At 41.5% G+C, this 22,194-nt stretch overlaps 1 protein-coding gene across 8 annotated transcripts in view; it reads right to left on the bottom strand.

The window, feature by feature from the left end:
- auts2a (activator of transcription and developmental regulator AUTS2 a) overlaps nucleotides 1–22,194 on the bottom strand; it is a 181,308-nt gene that overhangs the window by 49,388 nt on the left and 109,726 nt on the right. For all 8 annotated transcript variants that reach the window (XM_077740175.1, XM_077740176.1, XM_077740174.1 and 5 more), the window contains one exon: nucleotides 19,780–19,809. In XM_077740175.1, coding sequence (XP_077596301.1) covers nucleotides 19,780–19,809 — 30 coding nt within the window. The remainder of the gene's footprint in view (nucleotides 1–19,779; nucleotides 19,810–22,194) is intronic.

Genomic DNA, 22,194 nt, shown 5'->3' with positions numbered 1-22,194 from the left:
ACATACATCTCTGCATAATTTCCCAACACAACATCAAAATCTTAAATGTTCCATAAACAATTTATAGTGTGCTTAATTACACCTAAAGTGACATTTGCAGTTGCTATAATGAATTCCAAAGTGCACAGATTGAACGCAATCAACACAATTGCTAACACAGTAGGGCTCTGTGCACAAAGATCATCTTTTGACGAACACTGGCGTAATCAGATGACATAACATCTCATTTGCATTATGTTTGAAAACCAGAAAGTAAAGATGACACCATCAAATGAATGATGCATTGTCTAACCCACAGCCACAAAATCAACTCACCTCCAGACGCCACTACAACTGCTGTGAAAAATAAAAATCCTACCATCTGAGGCCACGGCAAAACGCAAAGAATATCAATATCCGGGTGAAAAACTTGCCTTGGAAAAAAAGAAAAACAGTGGAAATGCCCATGAACACTTGAATAAAGGGACGGAGAGGCTGGCCAGTGGCTGGCAGTTTAAAAGGGCAGAACAAAACATACCAGTTGATCACAAAAGCCAAATCTGACAACGGCACAATCCTCGCCGACACACCGACAAGCATGACAATGGCCCTTCGGGCAATTGCCTACTTGTGTTCACCCTTCCACGCTGCGTGTCTCTCGTGCACTCTCTCTCTGCCGCAGATGGCTTCTTGGGAGTGCAGGGGAGGGCAAGGCTGCTCCACAGTAATCCCCAGCCACACAGACGGAAAAGCTTGTTAGAGCACTTGCTGATCACCACAAAAAGTCAAACCCGAGCCAGGGAAAGGTCACCAGGAATTAGGCATTGCTCAAACTCCAAAGGCTTGCCTAATTCCCCTGATAAGCTCCTTTGAAATTCAACCTGTTCTGGCTATGGCTTGGTCTCAGCCTTGCCTCAAAGTGAAACCCTCTACTAAATCTAGCTGGAACTCATTTGGAGAGGGAAAAGCACATACACACACACACATGTTTTCCCAGCTGCAGACAGCGCTGACAACACAAACAGGGCTTTCCCGATGACTAGACTAGAACAATCGAATAAAGACTCAAATCAATAAGGACCCATGTTTGAAAGGCACCGATGCTACCCCGACGAAGGGAAGGGGCTTTGCATCTGAGCTCCTTTGGGCATAAGGGAGCTTTGTGGCAGGTTTGGACTTTACACCGTTGTTGTTGTCTATTATTTAGTTTGAATAGAACACAGAAGGGAAAGAACTGACAAAAAAATAAATGACAAAAGAGCCATACAGCAAAGAACATAGCGTGAAAGATGAATATAATGACAAGCTCGACCTGTTTCAAGTATTTCCTGTATAACAATGATGATTCACTACAAAGTAGAGTTTAGTATAAAACAAATATGTGGAGGATTTTGTAGTCTTGTAAGATATGCTGATTTGATCTACAGTATTTTCCGGACTATAAGTCACACTATTTTATGAGTGTTACTTCAACGTCTGTTTGTTCTTGTTTTCTGGTCAAATTTAAACATTTTAACAACACATATTTTTCCTTTTTATTGTTAGGCTCGTGCAACTAATATGCAATAATGTTAAAAAGGGTTTAATAAAGTCTACTGATTTGTGGTACAACGCCCTGGAAAATTCATAACAAAAGGATATAGTTAAGGCAATACTGAGGTCAAAATAAGCTAATGAGAGTTTATCATATGAACGTGAACAGATTTAAAAATAAGGTGATAGGAAGTATGCAGGAAATGAATATCACAGTGACTGATGGCAACGGGCCTATGTCGGGGCCTTTCTCAAATGCTCCTCATTAACAGCTCATAATGGCTGGCAAATGCTTCTCGCCACCCAGGCCCACTCTCGTTAGCAGCTGGCACCAAGGTGGGAGATGAGTGTACGTTGGCATGATCCCACCTGCACTCAAGTACGGCCCGTAAGTGTGGAATGAAGAAGAAGAAGAAAACAATCTGTCATGGGTGGCACGAGAGGAGAGGAAAGAAAGAAAAAAAACATCTCTGTAGATTTAATTAAAACGGGGTTGAGCAGATGGTGAAGATGGAGCCACTTCCAACAGGAGATGGCTCATCTGTCTAGGTTTCTACTTTTCTTTCGTCCATACTTCCATCCTTCTCTCAAGTCTGCTCTGGCTCAAGTTAAAGCTTCATCACTGGCAATCTAACAGACGACAACTAGTTTAAATGAGCTGCAGAGGGATTATATACTGTCAAAATTCAAACTTGATAATAGCTCAAAACTAACACATTTTCTGGACTATAAGTCGCACCCCAATCGTCGTACCAGCAGAAGAATACAAAAAAGAAGGCAAACTATGAGTCAGATATTTAAAAAAATTTTTTTATCCGAAACCAAGAACATTACAAGAACTACTTAGTACACAGAAATTGAAATAAATTGTGTGAACACAGTTTTCGTCGTCAATAGCCGCCAAACAGTTTAATTTAAAGTCCAGTTTACGAAAAATGCTGCACTCAAGGCACTCAACTGAAGTCCAATCAAAGAAAGGGTGATTTTTATAATTTTCCATCAAAACCTTAAGTGACAATCTGTCAATTATTTTAACAGTGGAGACTTTTGTGAAGGGTCATCACTAGTCCCAGGACATTGTAGTCAAGAACAGCTAAGCTCTTAATAAAAAGGTAATCCAGTCAATGCTTGAGTAAAATAAAAGAGCTATTTGTTTAAGATGGAGAACCACCAGGCACAGTTCTAACCAGACAGATGGGAAGGTCACTCAGTGTAGGATTTGAGATCAGAAAAAAAAAAGATCAAGCTTGCCCGTGGCTCTCTCTCTCGCGCTCTCCCAGAAGAAGTCTCTTTTCATTAAAATGTAATCATCACCGCACAGTAATATGACCTTCATGGCTGCATGTTAAAAGGAGCAAAAGCAAAGCATTCAGCTCTTTGGGTCCCTGTGGCCATTCCACAATGTACAAAGAGATCATAGAGAAGCAAACGAAAAAGCATTAAATGAATTCAAAGCGTTATTGAATAATAGGCTCCGCACTTTGTACAGGCGTAGAAACATTACTACTCCGCATACGCTTGAAAATAGCACTCTGATTTCCACGTCTTTCCATAGTACATTTAACTGGTACTTTGATTGACACACACTGTCAAAGAATCATCAATCCTCACCTTGGCAACAATGCTACGAGTTCTGCATTTTTCTGCCGAGCCGTCGCCATTCCCCGCTACATTAATCTCATTATTCTCCGAACCTTTTCACCGTTAATGCCAAATGCAATTTGTATTCCACAAGCTTTAAAGTGATTATCCCAATTCGAACCGTGGCAGTCCTAGATATTGTCAAGTGTGAAAGGGCCATCTCGCCAGTGAATGGGCTTCTCATATGCCTTCTGAGTTTCATGACACAATGTTGCGTCTGCTTTGCAAGGGATAAATTAAGCGTGTGAAAGTCTAAGCAAAGCCCTCATTTTCCAGTTAATCAAATCTTCGCCTAATCAAATTAGCGCGCATAATTCCTCTGGATATGTGGTACAAAAACAGCATTATCCCCCCCCTCTCCGGAGCTGAAAGGCGGGGAATCAGCGTGGTGCCTCACTCTCCTCTGCATGAGCGGCCCTCAATGGAGTAGGAGGGCCAAGCTGAGGTGGGGGGGCCAGAGGGGGGCCCCGGGCAAAGAGGGAGGGAATGGCTCTTCCCGGTGGCGTAAAAGAGAAAGGCAAGGACGGGGTAAACTTTGGCACCGTCTGAGTTCCCAGCTCATTAAAAAGCTTGGCTCATTGGCCCCCTCCAGGGAGCACTGGAGCGTTGGCTAATGAGGTACTTGTTTAATTTTCTTTCAAAGGCTTGGACATCTGTGACAACCCCCGCTCCTACCTCACAGTCCCTCCCATTTCTGCCCTCAGCCTCTTCTATTTTTCCCCCTCAACCCCAGACAAAGCCCATCTATCAATAGGCCGCAGGGCTCTCTGTGGTTTGATGAAGTGTCCCTCATTGAATAAGGCAGATAAAGGAGCGCAGAACAATCGCCATTAACTCTGATCTCTCGGTCTGAACAGTCAAAGCCCGTCATGAAAATCCAATAGTGGTCAAGCTAAATGGATAAATGTTCACAGTCTACCGTAACGCTCTAATTGATTTCCCTTCATGAGATAATCTACTCCTCTCAATGTGGTCCCGGCCACCCTCGTTCACCTCTGCCATCTCTTCGTAGACATTCCGCAGATAGGCAAGGGATGAAAGAAAACGGGGGAGATGAATGGCCAGTGTGGATTCTCGGGAATGACGGCTCCATCTTGTTGCCGCTACATTGCCACAGTGACCTTTACCTGAGTTCCAGCCTCCATAGCCTAGTCCTGTAACATCTCAAGGGACTAACGTTAAAAGGCACCTTGCTCGCTACCGCCTCTGTAATTGGAATTCAAAGCAGCTATCGCCATGTCTCCCTTCATTGGTCACTTCCACTTATTTCATAATGCGTCTTGATTCTTTCATTATGAGAGCTGTCAGACTCATATTTGCTCTCTGATGCCCCACTAATCTCACAAACCATGGGTAGAATACAAATGCGCTTATATTTCCTCTTTGTCTGTGTCATCTTCTTGTCTTTGGTGAGTTATTTACGGAGTGGGGGGGAAGTAAGCGGCAGGTTTTGAATCCTATTTGGAGCCGGTTAAAGGGCCTCATGAAAACATTAGTCACTTTGCACAATGTAAACAGGGTATAACAATGTGTCTTGGGGTCAGTAGGTCAAATCCATGGATCATGCATCAGCTGGCGCGTGGTTATTGTTCCGCTCTGGCTGTCAAAGCTGGGACATCAGGCGTGAGTCTGAGTGTGTGTGACACAGGCTAGATGTGGAGGAGACTCGGTGGCCTTCGGGGCGATCGTAGCTAAGACACCATGCTATTGTGTGCACCATCTGGATGCTTTAATGAACCTTTACCACCCTCTTAAACAGAGCCTTGAGTTAATTTCCTAAAACAGTATGCTTATAAAAAAGAGCTTGATTATAAAGAGCCACAAACCTAACTAAAGAACGGCCTAACATTGCAAACTATGCCATTTAAAACTTATTCCTACTTAATAAATCCTAGTCATGTGATCGGCTGTTTGATATTCATTCCATTTCACAATGACCAAATGATTTGGATCTAATCTCTGAATTCCTAAACCATATGTTTTGTGGAGCAGATGCGAAATTATCTCTTCGCTTCCAATATATTAAAACACCAACACAAAGTAAGGAGAGGGCAGAATGTTTCCAGGTAAAGGTTACAAAGCTATCTGTAATATTACTGGACAAGTCAACGAGACAGGCTCATCTTGACCTTTGGCCCTGGTTTTCTCCACTGATGATGAATGTTGATTTCCCCCTGACTGTGGCAATGTGGCAAGGCAGCAGACAAGCCGGCTGTTAAATGTGGACGTGGACTCAAAGGTCAACATTCGGGCGATGGTGCCAGAATGAAAGGTAACATGATATTATCTATCTCTTTTTTAGACAGCCCACAGGGCTTTTGTGAAGTTGGTGTGCTATGAAAAACACAAAGAAAAATGTGAAGCTTCATATTACAGACGCTGTATAATATTTTTGCAATCTGATTTCCATTGCATATTATTCTGTGACTTATTAAATCTATTTTCCTCCTTCCTTTCATCATTCTAACATTTCTTACAGCCATGTCGATGAAACAGGCTTGAAAAAATCCCTTCGAGCCCCCCAAATGTGATTGATCGGACAAGACAGGACAGATTAATAGACACCTAATTTAACCCGCTGACAATGTCATCTTGAGTGACTGATCACTGTCAAGTTGCTGCACTCGTCAAACGGTGAATGTATTCTATGACTTTGAGCCAGGAAAACCTTCATCTGCCGTGTTTGGGAATACATCCGTGGGAGATGTCAACACGCATCTTGCGGCGAGAAAAGGAAAGCACACCCGTCAAGTTAACAAAAGGTTAGCAGCTCCCGGATGGCATTGCGCAGCCCACATACAGTAGATATCCCTGTCTGAGTGGGGGGGGGGGGGACAGCTCACTTCTTTATGCTTGATCCGGGCATTGCCTTTAGCTACACTTGCGCCCAGAGCAAAGCATAGTGGTGGGAGGAGAAGAGTTTGTTACTCTTCTGGAGGCGTGAAAAATTTCATCTTGGAAAACTGCCAATCCTTCAACTGACTGGAGCACGAGCCCGCGAGTTAGACTGTCCTTATGACACGGGTCTACCAGTGTGGGTTTACATCACACTTGGCAATGTTCCTATGTTTTGGTTGTACTTACAAGAATAATACATCACCGCTGGCCTCGAAAGATGTAGACCTTTCACCTTATTGGAAAGGATGCATGATATCAAACTTGAGTTGAAAAGAAAGCTAGCCATACTGTACAGTGGACCCTCATTATACAAGCACCTAAATTTATCATTAAATTATGCAGCATATCATGAGGAGAGATAATAAAACCATGAACTAGGATTGCTTCAGTTCAGAATCTGACCTCTTCTATGTGCCTTGTATAGTAGACATAGTAGAAAACAAATTTACATTTGTAGGATCAAAAAAGCTCTCATTTCAAACCTCAACAAGAAATAGCAGTTACGATCCCATTGCAGTCATTCAGAGGTAAAGATGACTAACAACATGCCAAGTCAGTTATCAAGAAAATGAAGGCCCACCAACGGTTTGCTAGTATACTCAACTTCACGTGGAGCCTATTATACTAGAAATTTGTGCCTATTTTACCCAGTGAAATCAATACAGAGACGGCTATAGCTGTGGTTTACGACTTGACAAATCGACGAGTGGGGTGTGTCGTTTAAAAATTCCCCTGCCAGATGTGATTGTGTGCCTGTCTTTGATTAACTTCATTAATATACAGGCTTTGCTCTGATACACAGACAGCGGCATATGGTCAAAGGCAGAAACAGGAAAGGAGTGATTTGCTGTTTGCTCCGGAAAACAAACAAGCCAACAGGTCCTAGCAGATGGTGTCGTGCAATACTAGTGGGAGGCAATGTGTAGCATCAGTATTGCCGCCAAGCGAGAAGCTCTCCTGCCGATCAAAAGAAATCGCCCTCAGCCTGCTGCACAGTAAACGTGGCATCAGTCTGCTTTCTTGTCTGTTAATCTTTTCGTCCCAGGTTGATTTCACCTCACGATTTCAAAGCAAGAAAAAAAGTCTGTTTTTGGCAAGTTTCAATGCCCGAGGCCAGATGCTGTTCAGAAAACAGTTAAAAAAGCAGCTCTCATTTTCTGCGCTTCTCACTAAGTCTTCCCTCAGCATGCCTGCGAGCAAACTTTCCTCTTTGCTCCCATTTAAATAGCAGAGTTGCCGGCTCATTTACATTGGTAATCGATGTTAGTTATGCGTCAGTAAGACGGTTTGTATTGCAGTTTTTTTCCTTTTAGATAACATGCATTACTTAGGGAGGTACTAAACGCCCAAGCCTATAAAATACAACACTATTTTTGGAATGGAGACTAGAGGACAAGATTAAGACCAGTTAGAAATATTTTATTCCCGAGCCATAGAGAAGGATGTAAGGTTATATTGCATTTTTTTTTAGGAAGCCACTCTAAATATTGATAAATATAAGTCAGCGCTAAAATATGTACAGGTGTTTACTCACTAGGAAATCCTGATAAACATACTGCAATGCGTCATGAACAAAAGTGAAGGTAATAGAAAAGCGAGCCACACACCGAAACGGTTTGAAGACCATAATTAAGCAGCATTTTTTTTTCTTGTCGAACCGATTTCCCAAAAGAAGAGAAGACTGACTACTTAATTGGAGGAATCAAATTTAGTCTAGCACCCCGTCGGCTCCAACCTAGATCATTAAAGTTGCCAACGAACAAACATCAAACACGAGGCGGCATTAATGAAGCAGATGTATTAATTTCCCATTTATGAGAAGCGAAGCAACTCACAGCTGTTCCACAACTACGCTACACTCCTGTTCTCCCTCTCTTTCTCTGACAGCACTATTAATGATCTTTAATACCCCACAGGCAGTAATAGGCCCCGGTGGGAGAGCCGAAACACCGCAATTTGTATTGAGGATTTAGACGTAACGGGGAACGAGAGAGATCTCGGAGGTGCTTGATCAGAACCGGCCCTCGCAGGAACGCCTGCCGCTCTGCCGGATTAAATGACAGCCGCACGATTAAATCAAACTTTCAGCTCTAAGGGGCCACAGCAGATGATTGTCACTAACAATCGAGTTGATTTTTAAACACCTCAGGGAAAAGAAATCAAAAAGCAGACAGCGCAGATGGACCAGAGCCCCGGTCCAGGAAAGAAGAAAATTTCACCCTGGTCTCATTAAGACAATACCCACAATGCATCAGCCCAAAAAAAAAAACGTAGCAATACTTCCACATAGTGCATCATTAGTGCAAGAAATAGGAGACGAACAATACACAAGGTAAGTGACGATTTCTTTTGGGATTTGCCACATACTATTGCCAGAGTTGTTATTTATGTTTTCAATCCAGCAAATCCCAACATGCTGTCAAAATTCGGATGGAAACGCTGCATTTCGTATGTATGACACAAACAGAAAAAACTAAACAAGTGACAGGTAGTAAACAAAGACTATTTGGACATTTCATCTGCACATAAATTATGTAAAAAGTCGCAAACTGAAAAACAAGACTTCGCAAATACTGTAACAAATACTGTTATGCTTTTCAGATTTGATGTTCTCTGGTGCAAAATGTCATTCTATGTTCTCTTTTATATCATCCTCCACATTTTATTCTCTTCCTTCAAGAACATACCGTCCATAGCTTCAACAATAGCTACCATTACGAAAGAACACATATATAATACAAATACAAAGCTTTATACACACATAAGTTGTTCTGGCTTCCTGTCATTCTTCCTCAGTCAGTAGCAGCATTATCAGTGCCGCTCTGATTTACTACTGTAGGCGGGAGAGGGGTTAAATTGACAGTAATGTGGCAGGTGTAAGAAGGGGGCTCCAGCTGGGGGTTGCAGATAGCACATTCTGTCACATACGGTCAGGCTTCTTGCAAATGAATGGTAAGGAGTATAAAAAAAGATGTTTTTGTTATTGCTGAAACCAGCAGGGTTTTACATTAGCTTGCCAGCATGTAAAAAAAAAAGGGGGACGATAGGTCAATAAAGGGTTTAAAAAGACAGGGTGAATGCAAAAGTAATGTGTTGTGAGGAAATTGTTCTTAGGACAGATAAACTGTGAACATCATACTATTTACTATGTAATTCTTTATCATGGCACCTGCAATTATATCCCAGTATGTGTCTAGTGTAACTAATCAGGCGTGTACTGACTCTAACATGTGAGTTAGTCATGCCGACGGCGCTTTCCTTGATCAATGACATTATCTCAAGTTGTTTCGAACCCCCTCCCGTCCAACCCAACAACTTAATTAGAGTCACATCAGGAATGATGAATCCCCTTAAGGGGGATATCAGTCTATTTAAGAGTACAGTCCTGAATCCCATCTTCTTTTAATAAAGGAGCTATCAAGCAATGGGATTGGCTTCAAAGCAACAGGCCACAACATTTTAGCCCAACAGCAGCTTTCTTAAGAAATATTACCTTCCGGCTTTATGATGGAAAGACTAAAGCTTCATTTATTCCCCAGTGATGACACTCCTTTTGCACAAGCACAGTTTTCTTTTATCCCCAGTACCTCCACCCATTCCTTGGTGTCCCTGTGATTTACTGGGATTTTTTGGGGGAATTGATTTCTAGGGTATTGTGCCTAGTGCCGATCTTTCCTGTCATCAGTCAGGACTGTTGTTTTATATTGTACACAGTACTACAACTTCACACATTCCTTTGAGTCAATAGGCTTTGTTTCCATAAAATGGCAATTCGGTTCTGTTGAAACTGTCCGTTTCCTTTTGGAATTTTCCTAAATTTACCAATACACCAGAATTTCATTATACTAATGCATGATAGTTTGGCTTGGGATTGAAGGAACTGCTTGTATTAGCGCAATTCTTATCTGAATACACAAGGCTGAAGTAAACTGAAAATGTCATCTTACAATTTGCTTATCCAAAGAAAAACTGTAGTAAACTCTATGGGTTTTGGCAAAGTTTTGGTATAATTAAAAAGCAAGACAGACGCAAATCAAGCCAACAAATCAACACCAGAAGTCTTTAAGTTTTAAACTTCCTCCAACAAAATATGGTTGGTTTGAATAAGATACGGATGGAATAACGTTTGTCGCCAACAAAGCATAAGGAGAGAAGTAGGGCTTATGGTTATTATGGCCCCTGAGGAACAATACACTCTGATTTGTTCCATTTACGATTTGACAATGTGCCAAATTGAAGGACTGATTGAGCGACTGGCATTGCTTTTGAAAGGAAAAGTGCACATTTTCCTCAGTTAGTTCTGAAGTACTCAGCAAGAGGCCTGTTTTTCTTTTTTTTTGTGCTCACTCTGCAATCGCAGAGTAGGCAGAACTGGAGAAAAACACAAAGGTTGAATATCACTGTTAGTGCTTATTAAGTCTGAAGCCCCAATTATGCAATCTGTCACATTCACAATGAACATTTCAATTATTCTCAAAGACTAGGACTACATTGACTAAATAATGGCTTTGCTATATCAAGGAGCGTTTGCAAGACTTGCTTGTGAAATGATTGATTCTTGCGGGAGACAAATTTACAGTCCCGTGGTGGGGAGACTTTCCAGCTGCTCTTTAACTGCATCTCACAGATGCTTGATTAAGGTTTTTTTTTCGGCCAGGAAATGAATCCAACCTGGTCAAACAAGCATTTCGCTGTATTAGTAGGCCGAGCTAAAACAAACAGCAGTAGAGTTGTCGCTCGCCAGCATGCTCTGGCTTTGGCAGCAGAAGCTTCTCATGTTCAAACCCAGGCTTGGCAGCATGCAATGATTTACAACAGCATTTAAGTGAATCTAATAAGCAGAGTGAATGCTGCCCGACGATTTGGCAAGGCCCGTGCTTTGGCCCTAATCATTCAAATATTTTGGCAAAAGCCAATGCCTGCTCCTCTCTAAAAGAGAATAATGAGACACGGAGCTCTTAATCACAGCAGATCAGTTCAAATAAATGAAAAGGGAATCAAAAGCATTCTTCGCAGAGGCAGCCACCATCTCCATCCAAATGAGCTGACAGCCAGCCAGAACTCCGAGATGGAGACTTAACTGCGAGATACAGCAGATTTTCCATGACTACAAAATAAGTGCCTCAATATTGGCAACAGTCCCAGAAAAAAAATGGTGCAAATTTCCTCAACTTTCATGTTTAAAGATGCGATATAGATAAGGAGGAAAAAACTAGAATATTGATGATATTGACTGAAGGAATGAAACACCCAAATTGAGTATCTCAGAAAGAGTAAATATTGTGGAAAAGTTCAATATCAATGACATCCTTGTCTGCTCATCAACTTAAAACACTTGCAAATGCTTTTAAATTGTCTCTTCTACGAATTTTGTAGGCTATGCAACCACAGGGAAGACTGCTAAGCTGAAAGTGGTCCAAAAGAAAACCATTGCCACCTTACACAACAAGAGCAAGACACAAAAGTTCATTGTGAAAGAGGCTCTATGTGCAAACACATCAATAGACAAGAAAATATATTATGGAAAAAGATGTACAAGCAATATAGTGATAACAGCGCCTGGATGGAGATTCACAACAACAATCACCACGCAATTACTTTTTCATTATATTCCATTTTTTTTAACAGTTCCCATTGATTTTTCACAGCTTTTTAATTGGACACTCTTCCATGCAACTCCAATCACACCTCAGATGCTTTTTGGAACCCCCCCCCTGCAGTAGCAATTGGATAGCTCTGACATCTTTTTTGGAGTCCAAAAACCACGGCAATTGTCTTGCCAATTTTTTTTTCACTGCCAACATAAGCCCCTCGTGCACGACACGCGCTTCTTCTTCTTCTTCCTCAGACAGCCTTTCGAACAAATGATGCTGTCAGTTAACAAGATGGAAAAACATTCTGTTAATTTTGCCTCCCGCCCGTCCTCAGCGAGAATTCAGAATGGGCTCGCACAGAGACGAGATCACAGCCTTCCTAGGGGAAACCTGACATAAGACAGGCTGGCGCTGACATGATGAGCCTGGAGACTGTTCGCAAAATCTTGTGATGTCACTTCCTACACTCGACAGCTCTGACACCCCGGCGCGGGGTTTTGGGTAGATGAGGAATAGAAAGAGCTGCCGGAGTGTTGGTGGAGGCGGTGAGAAGCGGAGGCCAGATGGAGTCTTGATGAGAAGAAACACTGATGCGTCGTCTGTACGGCTCTTCTGTTTTCTTTAATGTTCCTGCTTTTATCAGTAGTCTGAGCTGTCAGCGGTAATCAAGCTTGTAGCAAAGAGCTGAAGACAACGATAAGCCCGGCCTGTCAGCGGCACATCCACAGAGGCAGACACATGCTGCTGCCTTTCCCCTTGTCTTTCTTTATGCATGATGGCAGGCTCCCCAGAGAGAGGTGAGGAAAATGCACAGAATGAGACGGATCATCTTCGTAGAGAATGCTATTGCCTCTCATCCCTCTTTAAGGTGGGGTGTGTTGTGTCAGACTATGGTGATCAAAGGATGCATTGTAGGTTAATTAGCACAGCATGGACCTCCCATATGCTACTGTTTTTAATGTTGCAGTAACAGATTATCATCATGAAGACTGCACCAAGAGTTATCACATTTCGGGAGCAAGACGATTTAAGACAATACAAACAAACAAAGCGATACTATTTGATACGACATGGTAAAATAGAAACCAGGTCTAGGGGCAATTCGATAGAGGACCAGGGTACAAGCTTAGAAACGATTGTATTGTTGCAGGGTTCATAATACTTCAATATATTACATATCGTAGATAATATTAAGGCGTATTTTGCCTGCAGCAACGGCACACAAGAAAAATATCCAATGATTGCCACATCATTCCTTCCAGTGCACAACAGAGATGAATACGAATCACATACATGTAAAACATGGCTGACTGCGGTCGCATCACATTCATGCCAGGTGGCGTGTGACAAATAAATAATGGAACTAAGGCAGCAGAATGTCAACGGGTATTTGGTAACCAATTATCTTTCTCTTGTTAGGATGAAAGAGCTGTGCATTGTTTACCATTAAGAGACTTAATTGAATAATAATAAGAGGCTCCACCTGTTCTGCTAACAGAGGTGATTTGGATTTTTTTTTCTGCCTAATTCTAAACATTAGTCTGAAAAGCCTCATTCTTCGCAATATAATATAACGTGACCTAACCTGTACACAGGCTAACCACCTTATGTTCCCTGCCCTACCTTGGGTGTACATGAATAATGCAGACCAGGTCCCTAAGCATGCACACAAATGAATCAATAAATCAGCTAGGTCAGAGCAATTGCATTAGAACCCAACAAGCACAAACACACACATTTATTCTGGTGTACACGTGTCGTTGGTGCTACATCTAGTCACCCATTTTTTTTTTAAATGTTGCCTTCCTGATCAAGTAAAAAGGACGTGAGGAAAGATCACAAAAAACACTGTGCAATGCCATTATAAACACAGTGAGGCACATAACAATACACTTAAATTCAAATGACTTTGCAACTTTTTATGAGAACACTCCCAAAGACTCCATGCTGCTTGAATAGCCCTATGAAATTTAGATACTGTCTAATGTGAGTTAAGATGGACAGTATTTGTATACTATAATCAAGTAAACGAACTGTTTTATTTATCATAGCTTAGTTTTGTGCCTCCGTTACGAGCGCATAGTCATTTCCCCTTCGTCCAATTACAAATGAGTCCATTAGTCTGTCTGCAGTGAGCCCTGTGCTGTCTCCCAGTAATGGCTTGTGAGATTTCCATCATAATCATAATGACTCCCAGAGTAGCCATGAGTGCAGATGGAAGGTTGCTCATAGGTAATGAGCTATCTCACCACCCAAAGGGCACTTCTTTGCGTTGCTATTTTGAACTGTATGCCTACACATTTGGTTGCTTAAGCCTATCCATTACAGTTCTTCTTCAAAAGCATCTCCTTATACATGTAGATACATTTAAAAAATACAAAAGGTGTTTTTTTTTAAATAATGGTATATCATGTGTGCTTCTTTTAGGTAGTGATAGAAAATGGTAGATGGGCGAGACTATTGTTGATGGATTATAAAACGAGAGTGTGGGCTGAAAACTGCAGTTGTTAAATCACCCAAGTCAAGTCTGACACTTGCCAGCTATCAGCAAATGCCATCTGCACATTAGCTTGTGTGCTGACATTCTGCCGTCGTCTCCTTCCCTTCGCTGTGTTGCATTGCCAAGCAGAAATATCATGGCCACTAGTGCCAGTGTGACTCACCTCTAGTTGCCATTCAAAACACACCCTGTCTGTCTTGGCAGTATGGCGGCCAAATTATCTGCATCTACTGACAATTATTCTCACTAGTGAGTTGGCTGCCTGTAGGCCACAAAGCAAAAATTGGGGGAGGTGATTGGCTGATATTAACATTTGATCAGTCGTTTTAATTGACCACAGGGGTATTAAGGGATCTTTAGATTTTACGATGGGATGTCTAACTGAAGTTTGTCTCTTTCTATGTGATGTAACATGGTGACAATACAATAGGCAAGTTTCTATTTATGGCAGGCACATTAAATTGTTTCACTATTGGCATTGGCTTCTGCATGAAAATGAATTAACAGTGTTCCATTCTTGGAGTTGAAGTCTACAAAGAACAACTAAAGGTTGGAATGATGGCAGTTTGTCTGGCCGAACTATTGAATTGCCCATTTACTAGCCTTATTGACAAAATGATATACAACATGGTCAAAGACCATCATTGGTGTTAATTTGTAAGGAAAATTGGGCACTGTTTGAGTGATTCCTTATTGCGTTGACATTTAAATGAATTCATTCATCTCTATAAGTTTCCTCAGTTCCACTTAGGCCTCATGCAATCCAGGCGAACCCTCTTATCACCTCATTTGTACGACTATCAATTCCTGCGAGGCATCGTGGCCTGGGGAATTAGGCAAGACATCCCCAATTCGAGTGACAGCATACTGATTACGTAGCCCCAAACACAGCCCCTTGGCAGATCACTTGGGCGACCTCTATTTACAGTTGATATAAAAAAAAACAGCGGTGTTTTATAGCATTTGTAGCCTTGCTTGCGATCACTTTAAAATATCCTCATCATGAGTCATTGATGTATCAAGACGATGAAAGTTAAAAGCATTTATCTGGTGCCTAGCTCTGCACATCGGCCTCATAAAGCCAGACAATGGCTGGTCTTAATAAGAAAGTGAATGGATCCCTTGAGTAGAAAGGAGCCATCAAGCTGGGGAATTTCATTTAATTTCCCCGGGGCCATCTATGTCTTGTACACATAATTAGGGCCCAACGTGCAATGCTCCTTGTGTTTTGTCAATAATTCCCTTAGGAGCAATCAGGATAGGGGTTGGACATGCCTCTGTGACCTGGGCTACTTGCAACAAGCTCAGCCACCTAATTACACTGCCTCTAACAAGCGGTGTGCTGGTGGCACTTGCAAAGGGAATGATGTTTGATGGGGTGGGGAACACTGGTCTACAGACCCTCCTCAAAGCCCCTCATGTCATTAGAATTGTTTGTGGTTGCCGCCATGCATGCTGGGATATATATCATTGTCTGTCTATTTGATCCCGCCTGGATTTTGCTTATTTAGAAAAGATGCTTCTCATAAGAACTACTCATTGCCAATTGCCACCTTTTAATAGGACCAGAAATTTGGACATCCCTGCTATAGCACAGTATCATTCACGTTAAAAGGTACTAATTCCACCTGGAACCCAACATGGCAGATGGAAGAAGACTTTGCTATAGAGATAAAGTGGTTCTGTGTGGGCGAGCTGAAACTGCCTGAGAGGAGAGCAAGATAGAGCACAAAATGTCGCCTGCAGAAAGCATCGTCTTGACCAAGAAGCATTAAAGAGGCAGAGGTCTGCGAGAGTCAACTGTTCAGTGGCCAGGAGGAGTAACGTGTAGGTGAGCCAGGCCTTGACTGACATTGGCTGGACAAAATGAGATGCTTTAACCTTGATGTGTCTGGGAAAGTTGGCAGAAAGACACAGTGAGCGATGAAGATGGAGTGCATGAGTGAAAAGTCTTAGGCACCCTAAAGGGCTCGCTGAATAACAACAAGTATTTTTTCTCCCTTCAATTTGAACCTGACGTCTGATGCCATACATTATTGAAGACCAGTAACTGGAAACGCTGCTTCATAAATAGAGATGAGCGCAGACACCTGAGGAGTTGACACAAACCTGGGGATCGGGAGTATATTTTCACGCGCTCTTAGTCAAAATGAATTATTATTATTATTAATACACAAGCACAAACATGGCCACAATGCCAGCAAAACTCATAAGTCAAGGTACCACTGTTTTTACATAGGCATGACTTTACCTTGACTTTAAATGGAATACAATTCATGATAAAGCTTACACTCTATCCTACAGCATTGCTTCATGTGGGCAGTCAAATGCAAAAGGTTTGATTGATGGCGATATTTTGCCCAAGACATTTTTCTTTTCCAGGTCAGGAAAGATGAAGATTGCATTTATTTTCAGTAGAATGAGCATCTTAGTCAAACACTATATTTCTGTTTTTTCTTGCCAATTCAATTATTTTCCACTCTCGTGTTCTTAACTTTGTACGTCGAATTGGAATAATGCTTTTGAAATGACGACAATCCCTTCTGCCCTCCATTCAATATCAAGGACTATTTTTTGTTTTACCAACCGCTGGCATTAGACAAATTTTATTGCCGATTGTAAACAACAAATGAGTTGAATATGAGAAGCAGGTGTAAAACTACAAACTGAAAAGACACCTGTCAATGATACAGCCGGAAATTCTTGATCACAGCTATTATACAGTCTCCCGAGGCACATTTTAAGACAACACAACAGAACGAGCTCCACTAACGACTTCTGATTTGCCTTCGAAGCAGCTCCAACTTGGCAAATTGTCAAAAGGGTCAAACAACATGTCTTTAGTTCATCCATATTCAAAATGGTGAGTCATTTCCTGTTTATTTGCAACAGCAGAGAGCCACAGGAGCAAGGATTTGCCATTTATTGGATGGAGGGGAGCCGTGTAGGTCTGTGACACTCGCTAACCTTGGACAGGGCTACTGGGACTGGTACGGGTATCCATCACTATGGCAGCTTTGAGACCCAGAGCGAGGGTAAAGCCACAGAAGTTGCAGGGGGAGGGAAAAAAGCTAGTAAAAATTTAATGCACTCCGCAGAGCGGTCATGTCATACTTGGTTATGGAAAATAATCCCAGATGCCTGCAGTGTTCAAATGGAGCTATAATGTGCTCGCCTCCTAACCCGGGCTGACAGCCGTGATGTACGACCACCATTACCGGAAAATATCACTTCAACTAACCCGTGATCCGACTCCGCTAAGGGTCACATTATCCATGAGGAACAAATTACACTCCCCCAAAGTAAATACAAATTTCCTGCACTGACTGAGTACAAAGCACCAGGGGAGGAGGAGGAAGAGGAGGGGCCCCTTTACGTTACCTATGACAACGCTCGGCAGAGTGACAAGGATGATAAAGTACATGACAAATCACTGGCTGACAGGATACTCTAGTGCAATCAGCCTCAGCCTCAACCTAGTGAGCACCCACTCAAGCCTGTAAACACTACTCTCCTCCTTTGGAGGGGGCAAAACACATAATCTTTTAACGCTGACAAGTTGCTCTTTCCTTTTTATTACTCTTCCTTCCCTCTGCAGTGCAGGCAGGGAGGGAAGCACGCTTGGGCTGGATTGTAAACCCATTTTATGTACAGTGCCGCCAAGTCATTGAGAAACACAACTCTTCACTGAGAATTACCAGAGGGCAAACACAGCAAAACAATAAAGGAAGATAAATAGCAAATTTTATTTCATGTCAAGGACAAACAGGTTTGGACTGCTCCAAAGCACCCGCTTACTTCCCTGAAGCCCAAAGGACTACACGCATGGCTATAGATTTCACTTCAAATAAAGAAAAAAATATGCCAAAATGGAGACTTTGCCAATGCTGGCTCATTAGCTAAACATTAATGGTGAATAAATCATTTTAAAAAGCAATGCCTGACTGCTAAAAATATGACTGATAATCGGATTTAGCGCATATTTGAGAGCTCAAGTATTCAGGTAGTCGTCTCAGGAAATCACTTGAGCATAAAAGAGTCTCAACCAAAGTGCTACTTAAAATATTAGGAAGTCAAAGAGTTGCTAATCGATGACACTTAAGTCAATGATTGAAATGGAATGTTTATTTTTATACGTCAAGAGGTTGCTCATCTTTGTATTAAGAATATTGTTATTCCTGTACTATTTTTAGGCACTCATTACTGACACAGCTATAGACACTCTTCGACTATAGTTTTATGACATTTGGACACGAGTCCTCAAAGAGTAATCAGCAATACCGATAACAAAATTTTACTGCCTTATAGAGGCCCCAAGCAATATTTGTATAGCGTCGTTGGCCGTAAAGGCTCTGACACACAACACCACACACGGCGCACATTTCCGAAATCCAAACCGGCATCTTATCAGAGCCTGGCACCTCCAGTCAACATACACTAAATATGATTTCTCTAGGGGACACCTTTTCCATTTCTTTATTTTTTCAAGAGAACCTAAATAAGCCACATTTTTTCATCACTGGAATCCATTTGACCCCTTGAAAACATCTCAGTACCCCCCTTCTAGACTGGGGCGTTGCAAATTCAACCGCATGATCCGCGGAAAGCAAATCACGGCCTGGCGGGAGCAGATAGTGACAGAGGTGATGTCAACTCCCGAGGACAAAAAGCGACGGATTTAAATGACTAGTCCCTAACGACAAGGCCGAACACATGAGTCTGTCGCCGGGGTCGCCTATTTACTAATTTGCTCCTCTATTACTGGAACACACAATTAATCAATGACAGCAAGGTGCAGTCCAAGCTGTTTTTCAGAAGCAGGAAGGTGCGCCCAAGTGAATTAATATAGTCAGGGGCGGGATTACAGGGCACAAAGCTCTCTCTTCAGGAACAAAAAAAAAAGGAAACGAGAGAGACAAGACCGATTGAATTGGACAACACTGAGTAATGACTCAATTTGCTGCTCTGTCTAAGCAGGACAGGCAGAAAGCATTACTAAAGCATCAGAGTGGATCTATTATGCTAGTTAAAAGTCAAGGGATCATATCGCTTCCTTTTAAAGTAAGATATGCTGAAACAAGAGACACTTGGAGGCTCTGGTTAAACAAAATAACTGCTTTTTTAGCCATAGAGAGCATTTCGCGTTCAGTTGTTCTTGAGAATTTCTACTAAACTTCAACACTGGACTAAAATTTCTTGTCTTGAAAGTTAAAGTACTGGCATTTACTTCCCTAAATATGACATCATTGCCTAATAAATGGACAATTTACATGAAAATTGACTCTTTTGTCTGCGTGTTTTAAGTAAAAAAGACCATGAGAACGGTTCATACATAAAAAAAAGCAATCTAACGAATACCAGACATTGTTTTGTAATGGCTTTGTGCATAAGGAAAAGCCTCAGTTTGATTTGAGGATAAATCCTTTAAACCCAGACAAGTCTAATTTAAATTGTGCATGTCATTAAGAAAATCTCTAATGAATGTGGAACTAATTAAAGAGTGGTAATATCTATTAATAGCATGTTTCATTCTAATTACAGCAACTGTCAAGCCTAAATGATGAACAATGAATCTTATTCCAAAGTGATTTGGACACCTCCCCCCCAAATGGTAAGGAAATATTAGGGGCTTACCTTGTCTTCCTGGTCGCTCTCTGTGTCACACTGTAAGAGAAAAAAAAAAAAATTAGATGTCTGATGACACACTGAAATGACATTTTTCATCCAATCCAATATTTCCAATGACACTGTACCCATTTTCATTGGAATGCAGCAAGATTCAGTGAATAAAGCCTGCAAAACAACCTGAAATAGAGTCTATATTCTGTTGTATTTCTTAACTTTACCACAAGCTAGTTTCTTAAACGGCGCCTTTCCGTTGTTACCAAACAGCGTTTTACATAAATATGTTAAAAACATCTTAAAAAGTTGAATCTGATAAAGAGCAATCTTGGTTGTGATGTCATAGTTGCGATAAAAACAACCACAAATATTATTCCATATAGCATCTTTTTACTTGAGGCTGGGAATGAAAAAAGGAAAAACAATCTTGTCAAGGATAAAAAGTGGTTAGATTTCATTTTTTCCCCCTCTTCAAATTTCAATTTCAAGGTCCACTTAATTCTTTATCAACTAATTAGTGTCATGCTGGGTGACTGGCAGCCTCCAACTTGTGCATATGGCTGAGGTGCAGAGAAGCACTGAAGTCAGTAATGAAGAAGGCACTGGGGGGGAATATAGGCATCGTATATTTATGTGAGCAGGAGAGGGGAGGGCAAGAAGAGATGAGCATAAAAAGATTGACAGCTCAGGGAACGAGCGACAGACGGCACTTCTGTCTTGGCTCTCTTTCCACCCTTTTTTTTGGCTTTAATCTATTTTTTTTTGCTGATCTGGACCCTCTAGAGCTCAAAGGTAGAAGGCCGGCCATGTGGCGGGTATGTTTCTCAAGCAGGATGCTAAAAAGGGGCCATGCGAGCTCAGCAGGAGCATAGCATCCAATTTACAGGCCTGTCCCTGGTGCCCCCAGGGGCAGCCGGCGGCACGCTGCCATGATGGTCAGCTACAGCTACTCATAAATTATGCAGAGGCAATAAACGCACTGGGCAAATGCTTTTCAGACGCTCCCTTGCCCTTTATTTCTCTCTCACTTGTTCTCTTCCTACTTCCTACAGCATTCCGACATCTATCCGGAAAAGGGTTTAAAGTCAAAATATTTCTCGGTGGGATGCCGTAAAAGAAAAGTTAAGATTCTATTTATAAAGAAAGGATTAGGATAATTGGCAATGACATCTTCAGGAAATGATTATAGACAAATATGATAATAATCCCTTTACTTATTGTTGAGTTATCGAATGAAAAACCAATAAACAGACCTACGGACCCATAAGTCTGATTTTTGTGAGTGAATTTGCTCAAGAAATAAGGCAAGTGCAAATAGGTCAGAAATTCGTAAACAATGTGTTTGCTTTTCTTTACAAGTAATTTATATTTGGAATAAAAGTGACATATTCACTTTGGATGTCTCTGGAGGCCTCCCACACACAACTGTCTGGCATAGGAATGCAAAAATATCAGAGTATTAAATCCAACAACTTCAATCTATTGAGGCCTGTGACACCAAACCGAGTACTCATTAGCGACTCCTCCAACGGTACACGCGTGGCAACTGGAACGCGGGCATGCTCCAGCTTTATATAAGTACGATTATGGGCGTTTTATCTATCAGGTTGGAAGCAAGGTTCCTTTTTTTTTTCTTTTCGTTTTCCCTCTCGCGTAGCCGACGGCTTTGATTTCCACGAGAGAAGCCGGCCGGAATAAACTTGCCCTTGCTTGTGAAGCAAATGGAACATCCTAATGGAACTCATCGTATTACCCGATGCAAAAGTGCCATAGCTCATTACTTTAAGATAAAGGGATATCATTCTCGACGGCAGGCAGAATTGACTTTCTGCGCTGCGACTTGATGATGATTTAATCAAGCGCTCTCTTTCACTTCTCATCCCGCCGCCTGTCGCATTCGCAGGTACGGCTAAATGAAGCGCTCACATTGCAAGTGGGGGGGAGAGAAAGGGAAAATAAATTGCTATCATTACATTCTTTTCCAGAGAATTGCCGTATGTAAATTTCCCAGAGCAACAAAAGAGACTAAAAGGGAAAACTTAATAAAAATGGAATACATTTTACAATAACATTAATAAATATATATATATAAAAAAGCTTGAAATCAGGTTTGACATTCAAACACAGTGTAATCATCCTTTAAAAGGAAAAGCTTTTGTATAAAAAGGAAAATAGTAATAAGTAATAGCTGTGTAGAGATACAAAAAATACAAGCATAGACTGTTAATCACATTTATGATCACAGATAAGTTATTTCTGCAAAATAAATAAAGAAAATGATATTTTGGGGGGAGAAAAGACACTTGCATGTGCAATGTCAAAGTTTATTTGACACATTTCCAGCTCAATTTACTGTATTTTTTTGGAACAATGAGACTAGGACTGTAATTTAGACACCAGTGCGACTTATATATGACTTTTACATTC

The sequence above is a fragment of the Stigmatopora nigra genome, chromosome 19 (genome assembly GCF_051989575.1).
Source record: "Stigmatopora nigra isolate UIUO_SnigA chromosome 19, RoL_Snig_1.1, whole genome shotgun sequence".
NCBI classification, from domain to species: domain Eukaryota; kingdom Metazoa; phylum Chordata; class Actinopteri; order Syngnathiformes; family Syngnathidae; genus Stigmatopora; species Stigmatopora nigra.
The sequence above is the reverse complement of the archived record's forward strand: the minus strand, read 5'-3'. Positions and strand labels throughout refer to the sequence as shown.